General features: G+C 41.7%; 1 protein-coding gene across 1 annotated transcript in view; it reads left to right on the plus strand.

Moving 5' to 3' along the window:
- The window catches only part of CDH16 (cadherin 16), a 52424-nt gene that overhangs the window by 36211 nt on the left and 4949 nt on the right, over window positions 1-11264 (plus strand). Inside the window, exons 9-12 of the mRNA XM_044659433.1 lie at window positions 889-1405; window positions 3259-3522; window positions 3852-3959; window positions 10668-10784. Coding sequence (XP_044515368.1) covers window positions 889-1405; window positions 3259-3522; window positions 3852-3959; window positions 10668-10784 — 1006 coding nt within the window. The remainder of the gene's footprint in view (window positions 1-888; window positions 1406-3258; window positions 3523-3851; window positions 3960-10667; window positions 10785-11264) is intronic.

Below are 11264 nucleotides of genomic sequence, written 5' to 3' on the forward strand. Positions count from 1 at the left end.
CCCTGGGCTGGGAGCGGCCACCCCACCACCCCAAGGTTCCTCGGGGGAGAGGACTTGGTAGTATATATTTAGAACTGATATACCTTCTAGACTTTGGGCAAACCTTTTAGCCTCTCCAGGCTTCATTCTCCTTGTGCATAAAATGAAAGCGTTAGACCAGATGGTCTGCCTCTAATTCCCCTTCCTTAAGGCATCAATCAAGGTGGCACAGCAGATTGAGGGAGTAACTGGGAGTCAAGAACACTCGAGTTCAAATCTTTCCTCTGACACTAACTTTGCAACCCTAGATGAATCACTTAATATCTCTTAAGCCTCATTTTCCTCATGTATAAAATGGGGAGAATAATAGCATCTACTTCATAAGATATATATGAGAATCAAAAGAGAGAACACTGGGGAGAGTTAGGTAGCCCAATGGATCAAGAGCCAGGCCTAGAGATGGGAGGTCCTAGGTTCAAATCTGGCCTCAGCCACTCCCTAGCCGTGTGACCCTGGGCAAGTCACTCAACCCCCTTTGCCTAGCTCTTACTAGCCCTTCTGCCTTGGAACCAATACACAGTGTTGATTCTAAGATGGAAGATAATGGTTTTGAAAGAGAGAGAGAGAGAGAGAGAGAGAGAGAGAGAGAGAGAGAGAGAGAGAGAGAGAGAGAGAGAGAACACAGTCCAATGGAGAAGGAAATATGTATGTACAAGATATAAACATTGTAAATGGGAAGTCATTACAGATGGGGAAACAAAGAGGGGCCCAAAAAGAGGAAAGACTTTCCCAAGGCCACACATAGTGAGAACTTTAGTGTATTCAATATAGAGCAAGACTATGCTATCAATTATGAAGATGATATGTAAGGGAGACCACATGATACAGTTGAAAGAGGGCTAGATTTAGAGTCAGAGGATTTGGGATCAAATCCCAGCTTTCCTAATTATGCCTTCTATGTTCTTGAGTAAACTACAACTTCTCTGTGGCTCAGTTTCTCCATCTATAAAATTGGAGTTGAACTATATGACCTCTAAGGTCTCTTCCAGCTCTAAAAATGATCCAAATGGTCCTCCCAGCTCTAGATATGATGCAATGACAAAGACCCACTGTACAACTAGGGAAACTAAGGCAAAGAGAAGTTATATGATTTTTGTCAGGGGACACCCTTTTCTGAGAGGAGAGAAGTTTTCCTGGAAGTCCTTTCTGCCCTTCCCTCATCCCCCCCATTCCCTTCTTTCTCCCAGTCTGTTCCATGCTACCTCCTTACTGCCATGCCAATGTGTCTATAGGTTTTCAATGATGAATGACTCCAAAAGATGGCTGTCCATTGAAGAACACTCTGGAGAGGTCCGAATAGCTTCAAAACTGGGAACGGGACAGCCTAAGGAGACATATACTGTGCAAGTAGTAGCTGAGATCATAGGTAAGGGAGCAACAAAAAGGGGCTGGCCCCATAATCTAAAAGACCCAGAATTGGACAGAAAGATTCTAAGAAAAAAGAGGAAGAGGAAGGAACAGAGTATTTTTTTTTCTCCTTTGAGCCAAGAAGTGTGTGAAGTCCAGAGACCCAAGGTCTGAGTTAGAAAGACACCATCTACACCACCTGTCCCAAGCAGCCACCCCCCCCTTCAATATCTCCAACAAGTGGTCATCCATCTAGTCTGCTTTCAAGACAGGAAGTGATGGGAAATTCCTCACATCCCAAAGTAGATTATTCCACTTTGGGAGAACTCTAAAGCACTGTCTCCACCTGCAATCTAAGTCCAAGATGTACCTTTAGAGATATTTCCCCAAGCATCCAGTTCTATGGACTGGATTCTATGACTCCCACACAGACAAAGAGCTTTCCCCTATCCCTTGCCAGCATCCCCTGCCATGACCATCTGGCTCAACAAGCTGGAGGTGGTCAATGATTGACCAGGAGATTTTACGGGATGGTGCTCTCTCTTAAAGGGCCATTGCAACTGGGAGGCTCAGGGTATTGAGGGCCAGGCCCAGAGATGGGAGGTCCTGGGTTCAAATCTGACCTCAGACACTTCCTAGCTGTGTGACCCTGAGCAAGTCACTTAACCCCCATTGCCTAGCCCTTACCACTCTTCTTCCTTAGAACCAATACCCAGTATTGATTCTAAGATGGACGGTAAAGTTTTAAAAAATAAAAATAAAAAAATAAAGGGCCATTGCCCCTCTTGTGTCCCTCCCACTCTTCCACTCCCCATACTCTGCCCTCTGAACAAGACATCTCTCTGAGACCCAAGGAAAAAATCCACCCCCATCTCCACCACTTAGGTGGGCAACTCCTGTCAGAGCTTCTGGTATAAACTGGTTATTGCCATCTCTCTGGGTATTGAAGACTCTGAGTAATGGTAGGAAGAGGCGGGATTTTTCAGGAGGAAAAGAACTATGGTGAAGAACATTTGATTGGAATCTATTACCTTGGGCCCTGAGCATCGGGTCTTTCATTTATTAAGTGAAGAGGATGGATTAGGCCCAAGGTTCTTGACTGATTTATACATCACGGACTCTTTGTCAATCTAGTGAAATCTGTGGACCCCCTTCTCAAAATAATCTCATTAGATACATAAAACAAAAGTCATAGGATGACAAAGGAAAGCAATAATATTAAAAGATGGCCATTAACTTTTTTTCTGATCCACAAATCCTAATTTAAGAATCCTTGGATTCAATCTCTAAGGCCCTTTCCAGATACAAGAACTTGGGGAGGGGTGGGGGGGGAAGCATGTTTTCCTGCCCTCTGAGTGAGAATCCAAGAGATGAGATCTCAAAGAGATCTCAAAAAGGGATCATAGTTTAGAGATTAAATGCTGGAGTCAGGATGAGAATTAAATGCTGTGTTTGGGTTTACCTGCCACCTTTGACACTTACTAGCCATATGACCATGGAGAAGTCAGTTAACCTTCTATGAAACAAGGGAAATAACTAAGTGGCCTTTAAGGTCTCTCCCATCTCTAAAATCTATGAGCCAAGAGATCATGTCATCCATTCCCGTCATTTGATAGATGAGAAAATGGAGTCCCAGAGACCAAGTTGATGATGGAGCAAGGATTCAAAGCCAGGTCTTCTGATTTCGCTGAAGTCTTCCTCCCCCTGGAGACTAAACTGAAACCCAGAGATGAGGAAGGATTTCCCCAAATTCCCAATCCCTAGTTAGTCTACTTCCTGGATGAGCCCAGGATAATCAGTCCCTCAGAGTTTCCCCCTACCCTCTCTGAGTGGAGGAGACATCCCTTGACCTTGCCTTTGGTTCTTTTGCAGACCATCCCAGCTTGACTACTACTGCAGCCCTGGTGCTTCATATAGAGGGGGACCTCCCATCCCCTGCTCAAAAATCCCCCTCCCTTCCTGCCCCTGTCTCCTCCCGGCTCCAGATCCTCTGCACTCCCCAGAATGTGCCACAGGGAGTGGTCATCAGTGGGCTACAGCAGGAGGGAGAGCATGCTGCTCATGATGACCCCTATTCCTTCACCCTGGGGGAGGACCCCACAGTACAGCGAGAGTGGAGACTCCGGGCACTCAACGGTGAGTTTAGGACTTGGGGTTTAGGACCAGAAGCAGAAGGCTGAGTAACTGAGCAGTTCTCCAAAGAAAAAGAAAGTGGGAATTGAGAGAAGAACACTGGATTTGGAGTTAGCGAGACTGAGTTCAAATCCTGACTATGTGACCTTGAGGACAATTATTTCCCCTCTCTGCCTTCTTATTGGGAAAATGAAAGAAATGGACTAGATTAATTCCAAGGTGCTTTTGAGCTCTAAATCTTGTGATTCGTCCATGCTATGCCCTGGCCACCTTCTGTCTTCCTGTATGTCTGTCCATCCCAATATCCCACTCTTTCCGTGCTCCTACCCTAGGCACCCATGCCTATCTCACCATGGCCCTCAGCTGGTTGGAGCCCCAAGAATACTTCGTCCCAGTCTTCCTGACACACTCGTCTCAGACCCAACAACTCCAAATACGAGGTAAGCTACCTGGGGAGAGTGCTGTGGAAGGGAACAATCAAGGATTTGCTGAGCTAAGGTGCAGGGATGACTTGAGAGAGAAGTACAAGGCATAGTCCTTGTCCCCTCTCTGTCTCTCAGACAACTGCCAGACTTGATTTCCTCATGCATATGTGGCTGGTCTCTAACCCCTGCTCCATCTAAATCTGGATGTATTGTTTCTCTAATCAAGTCAAGTCAGCAAGCATTTAAGTGTCTAAAATATGCCCTGCCCATGAAGAGCCACAGTAGAGGGGGACAATATACAAACCACATACATGCATGCATGCAAAATAGATTTGCTTCCTTGGATGAGCATATTTATAATTTATAACAAATCATGTGTATTATATTATTGTTATGTGTAAACAATCATAATGAATATCTATGCTTAAAAAAAGATTTTTAAGGTGGATCCAGGATAAATGGGCCGTAATCTGAAAAAGAAGGTAGTCAAAATTCTTCATTAGCTCCCTATTGCCTCAAACTTACCTGCCTGGCATGCAGGGCTTCCTATCCCCTATCACCACCTTTTATAACATTCTGTCCTACTCTTAAGCCAAAATGGACTTCTTACCTTAATCTGTACTCTCCTATCTTCATTCCCTTTGTTCATGGTGCTCCTTTTGCCTGCATTGCTCTCCCCACTCTTTCATGTATTGAATTCATACTAATTCCAATTCAAATGTCACCTCCTTCGGGAAGCCCCCCTTAATCCCCTTAATTGGTAAGCATCTTCCTCTAGACTTTCCATAACATTTTAAACTCAATTTCCCATATCAACCTCTTTCTACCTTTCTAATTCAATTATCACATAATACTGTATGCTATAGCTACCTATGTTTGTCTTTTATCCCAATATTAGATTATAAACTTCTTGAGAATAAGAGCCATGCCTACTTCAGCACCTGACAGTTCTCTCTGTAAGAGATGTCCTACTGTTTCTCACATGTGATAGAATAGTCCCATAGACCTGAAAGACCCCCTTAATATGTGAGGACTCTAGAAGAAAACCCTTAACCTGAGGCACCTTGTAAGTTATATCCCAGGTTCTACATCTAGGATTGCTCATCGGTCAGTGTTTCAAACACATATTCTAACAAGCCCCTGGCAAGAGGGCTTGTTAACATTCACTCAGACAGCATATAGTTTAATTTGATTAGTAAAATCCTGATAAAATCAAGAAGTATTAGAAACATGGGTCATAGGATATATCATCTAATCACTTCTCAGCTCTAAGCCCTAAGAAAAAGCTCTATTTTCAGATTGGAGTCTGCTTTCATGTCTCTTCAGTCTCCCAAGTTATAAATGAGCCAATCTGGAAATTGGGTTTTGTCTTGATTTTTCTTCCCTCCTTGCTACAGCCTCTTGCTGGCTCTGCTTTCCTCTCACCCCAGTGCCCCAGATGTTCTCTGCCTACCTTTTGTTGTTGTTTTTTTTCTTGATAGTTGTTTCACTCTGTCTCCTTGTTGGTTCTTTCACTCTCATATTCGTTTTGTGGCAATATTTTAATCTTGGTCAGAGAGGATTCTAGTGGAGACAAGGAGCTGCTCTGGTTCACTTCTCCATCTTGGCTCTCTGCTCCCCTTGTCTTTATTTTCATAAACTTTTTGTTTCCCGTAAAACAAGAGTGGGGTGCAGGAAAGTTGATTCACAATGAGTTGCCCCATAAAGTTTAGAAAGCACTGAGGAGCATTTGTTGATCCTCTTGGTCATAGTCAGCTACATGTGAATGCAAGCTGAGGATGGTTGACTCCAGGACTCCCCAGCTCCTTTCTAGGGTCTGAAACTCTGCTGTACTTTGTTCTGGTTTGTGTGCCTATCTCTGAAATCCCAGTACTAAAAGGAGTGTTACTTAAAACCCCCCAAAACTAATGCTATGAGAGTGTCCTCTGGCTGCCATAAGTCTAATGCCAACAAGTGGCAGAGGAGAGGTATTATCTCCCCAGATGCCATTCCTTCTCATTCAACTTCTACATGTCTCTTCTCATTAAATGTCCTGTCTGCAATAGAAACTAGCCAGGTGTGGTGGTGTATTCCTGTCAGGCCTGCTTACTGGGGAAAGTGAAGGTTGGTGGGATCACAGGAGGAACCAAGTGTTGCCCTCATGAAGTCCTACTCCAATATGGAAAGGCTTTGAGGTATCTGCACTGATCAGCAGCGGGATTAGGCTGTAAGTAACCACTGCATTTCTAGGCAAGGTAAGATAGGGAGACCCGGTCTCGGAACAAACCAACCCTAACCTGGGCTGAGTTGGTACTGAAACTGAGCAGCAAATATCCTCATTAGATGGGAGTTTCTTGAGGACGGGGAATGTTTTTTGCCTCTTTTTCTATCTCTAACACTTATTACAATGCCTGGCACATAACTGGCGCCTAATAAATGTTCACCGATTAACTGACTACTAAATATTTGCAATTCCAATAGAAACGCTCTCTCCTAGGTTCTGAGTCTATATCCTGAAAGGCACATTCCTTATTGCTCCATCCAGTAGGTGCTTAATAAATGTTACTGCTGAATTGAATTGAATTGACATGCCAAACTGATCCTAAAATAGGTCCCACCTAAAAATAGGCTTCCCCCCCTAAAATGAGATCTTGAAAAGAAGACAAGATGTAAATATTTCCATACCTCAATGGAAATATGATCTCATTGAGATGAGTTCCTTTTTCTCATCTTCTTCAGCTCTTGTCCATGTTCTCCCGTAAGTCCTCCCAGTCATACATCCAGCATCCTGGAAGGGGTCTTCTTCTATGTCTCTTGTTGTTTCGTGGATACCAATAGAGAAAGCTGGCTATCTCTGAGCTTTCCCTCACTCTCACTTTGGGTCCTCCTTCCTCCTCTTCTAGTCACTCACCCCTTTGATATTATTCACACCACTTTTCTCGTGCAATTCTTCATTTGTAATATAATCGGGAGTAGGGTTGTTGTTCTTTATTTTTTATTTTTTATTAATACCTTTTATTTTTTACATCACAGACCTTTCTAGTGTCTCATGCTTACCCCCTACCCCTACACAAATACCCCTGCAGTAAGCCTTCTCTTGTAAAACAAAATAAACAAAAAACTACTTCCACAATAATAGCATATGCTACATTCTATAGCCTTGGTCATTGGTAGCTACTGGCTCATGTCCACAAAATACCTTTTGGATGACCGTAGTTTTAATTTGTTGGAGATCAGCACTGCAAGACTTATAAGACCATACAGCATCACCAGGAAAAAAAAAAGATTAATGTTCAAAAGATGAACCTTTTGGGGCTTCCTGAATAATTTTGACATCTGGATGTAGGAAGAGAGTCTTTGAGATGTTTTGCTCTGCCAAATAAAATGCCTTTTTAGAATGAATAAACATAAGCACAATAGGATTTTATATCCTCTACATCTTTTAATCGTGTGACTATAAATGCATGGTCTGCTGTAGAAGATTATTTGTGAAACCATGCCTGTTCTTTTCTCATACCTTCCTCAAGGAAAGCATGTGCTAACAATGTCAATTGTTTGTTGAGTTTATTTATATTGTCTCTTTTTTTGGTAATAAAAAGATTTAGGATTTTTTGCAAGTATTTAATATCCTCCCCCTCTTTCTCATATCATAAAAAATGATCCATGAACCTCCTCAAAATTGTGTCACCTCCAGCATAGACCTCCTCTGTGTTGGCTTCATATAGTCCAACTGCTTTTTGGACCTTTGTTTTTCTGATTATCACTTTTGATTCCTTGTGCAGCACACCAGAGAATATTAGGTAAGAATCCCAGAGTTGTCACTGATGAAGAAAAGAGTTTATCACAGAAGTTGTCTTCAGATCTTTTCCATTTTTTGTCTGTGTAATCCTTCTAGTTATATCCTTAAATGCCCTTGAGATGATATACCTTTGAATGGACTCTTGCCAAGCTTTCTACAAACTTATTTTGCCCCTCCACTGCTCCTCACTGTTTTATGAAAGGATATCATTCATTCTCCACTACCCTTTCCCATTAGATTTTTTTTAAAACCTTACCTTCTTGGGGCAGCTGGGTAGCTCAGTGGATTGAGAAACAGGCCTAGAGACAGGAGGTCCTAAGTTCAAATCTGGCCTTAGACACTTCCCAGCTGTGTGACCCTGGGCAAGTCACTTGACCCCCATTGCCTGCCCTTACCACTCTTCTGCCTTGGAGCCAATACACAGTATTGATTCCAAGACGGAAGGTAAGGGTTTAAAAAACAAAACAAAACAAAAAAAAAAAAAAACCTTACCTTCTGTCTTAGAATCCAAGGCAGAAGAACTATAAGGGATAGGCAATGGAGATTAAGTGACTTACCCACAGTCACGCAGCTAGGAAGTATCTGAGGCTAGATTTTAATTCAGGAGCTCTCATCTCCAAGAGTGGCTTTCTATCCACTTCCCCATTAGATTTTGCAAACAAATTTCTATTCTAAACCAGTGTTGGCCTTGGCTGCCACGTCTCTCCCCTTGGCAAGAAAATCAAGTATTTGGAGGCTAACACTGTTACTAACTTTTGGACTTCTCTTTATGGTGATGAATTTATATCAATTAAACTTCCCTAGGAAAAGTTCACAATCTGTTTAGATGTTTGGAGTTCTTATGCTGATGGATTTACATCATTTAAACTTCTTTAAGAAATGTTAATAATTTATTTAGATGTTTGGATTGCTCCTTATGGTGATGAATATGCATCACTTAAACTTCTTTAGGAAATGTTGATAGTCTATGTAGATAAAGATCCTTTATGCATTCCCAATTTTCAGCATCAACAGCTTCTTCCAGTTGCCTCAGTTGCCTTACACATATCACACATACATTCTTCTCATTTTTATTATTTCTTCTCATTGATTTGGACCTTTGCTCTAACAAGCTAGGGATCTGACTGCACACCCTCAACTAATTCTGAAATAACTTCCACATAACAACCATCCATTTCATCTCCATTAAGATGCAATTGATCTCTATCATGTTGTTATTTAGCACTTTCTTTGTCCAATAATTCCCTATTTTTTCTTAAGTGGGATGATCCTTACAAGAGGTTGTTTTTTTTTTTTCAAGTTATGCTGTTTTGTAGAAAATTTTATAAGGGTTATTTCCAATTTTACTCCCTGCCCTCAGCAGAACCCTCCCTCATAATGAAGAAAAACAGTCCAGCAAAACCAAGTGACAAAGCAACCATATCTGGCAGTGTATGCAGTTGTTTTTCAACCACAGACATATGCCTATTTTCTAGAGGATGGATGTCTATTTTATCCTCTATTCTCTAGATCTAAGACGATGCCTTGCTATTCATCTGAATTCAGTTGCCTTTTAATGTGCTTTTCTTTCTTCTCTTGTTTCTTCTACTTTCACTCTGTATCACTTCATAAAAGTCTTCTGGTGTTTCTTAAAATCCCCCACAATCCTTGCTTCTTATAGTTCAATAATATCTTATTACATCCATATACTACAGTTTGTTCAGCCATTCTTTCATCGATGGGCACTCTTTATTTCCAGTTTTTTCTATGACTGAGGATGAAAATTTTGGCAGATATAAATAAATTGTTATTGATCTCCATGGATCTAGGCCTAAAGATTGGTCCAAAGTTTAGTGGTTTTTCCAGAATGACTAGAATAATTCAAAGTTCCACCAGAAGTTTTAGGAGGGAGAGAGGCAGATTATGTGAATGAGGTATGGCAAATCCAGAAAGTGTGATGGTGTGACTTAGGTGGTATTTGGGTAACAGAAAAGGAATCAGAAGAACCTAGGAAGATGGATTCAGAGTGGACCCAAAAAAACAGGCAGAGTAGAGAATTCTTTTTCCTCCAGTTCCCAGTCCTTCGGAGAATTTCAGAGTTGGAAGGGGCATGAGGCCATCTAATTTAACCTCTATTTGATTGAGTCCCTCTTCATCAAGAGTTCTTAAACTTTTTTTTGTATCTTGCACCCCTTTGGCAATCTGGTGATGCCTATGTCCCTTTTCCAAATAAGTTTTTAAAATTCACAATTGAAAATACTAAATTTCACTAAAAGGTTAGTGAAAATAAAGATATAATTTTTCCTATAATAATAATAATAAGCATTTATGTAGTACCTACTATGAACCAGGTACTGTGCTAAGTACTAAAAATATTATCTCATTTGATCCTCACAACAACCCTGGAAGGCAGGTGCTATTATTATCCCCATTCTACAGATAAGGAAACTGAGGCCAACAGAGGTTAAGTGACTTGCCCAGAGCCACACAGCTAGTATTTGAGTCCAGACTTAAACTCGGCTTTCTTTGACTCAAAGCCTCAAGCTCCATCTGCCGTGCTACCTAGCTGCCTCATCCCTTCCAAATTTATAGGAACCCCTCTCCTGAAACTATCCGTGAAGCCCCTAAGTTCCTGAAGACCCCACGTTAAGAACTGTAGCTTTATATTTTCAATTACCGTCTACAATGTCGGCCCTTTAAGCAATGTGATATAATGAAAAGAGTACTTGATTCAGAGTCAGAGGCTCAGAGTTCAAATCCCAGCTCTCGTATTCACTACCTGTGTGACCCCAGCAACTCATTTCTACTCTCTAAGCCTCAGTTCCCTCCTCTATAATAAAAACAGATAAGAATGTGATGATCCTCCCAGCTCTGACATTCTGTGTCCTAAAGTCCCTCCAGTTCTGATGTTCTTTATTCTCGGTCCCTCTCAGCTCTAAATCCTATTTCCCTCTCTTTGGTCATAGTGGTGGTCTGTCTGTGTAACTCTGAGAGGCGATGCTTGCTCAAGGTGGATCGGATGAAGGGAATGCCCACACTGTTGTCTGCTGTTGGCATCATGGTAGGCACCCTTGTAGCAATAGGTAAGTGAAGTCTTTGTCTTACTTGTGATCTGTGAGACCCCTCAAGGTGGAGTGGAGACACCTGGGGCTATTTGAAGGTTCACAGGATTATCAGATTTAGTGTGAGCATGGACCATAGCAATTCTATAGTCCAGCCCTCTCATTCTCCAGAGGAGAAAATGACTTGCCCATAGTCACGCAGAGAGTGAGTATCGGAGCTCTTTCAGAATGCCCTTGCATGCCTTTTGGGAATCCACAGTCCAATTAACTCTTCTTGAATACATGAAGCTTTCCAACCTACTTCTAAAAGTATTGCCCTAGATAAATACTTGGATTTATAGTGCAAGTATAAGGGTATTGTATTTCATAAATAATGAGTTTGCCCCAAAGACACAGACAGACAGACAGACAGAGAGGAAGAAGAAGAAGAAGAAGAAGAAGAAGAAGAAGAAGAAGAAGAAGAAGAAGAAGAAGAAGAAGAAGAAGAAGAAGAAGAAGAAG

This window comes from Gracilinanus agilis, chromosome 2, assembly GCF_016433145.1.
Source record: "Gracilinanus agilis isolate LMUSP501 chromosome 2, AgileGrace, whole genome shotgun sequence".
NCBI lineage: Eukaryota > Metazoa > Chordata > Mammalia > Didelphimorphia > Didelphidae > Gracilinanus > Gracilinanus agilis.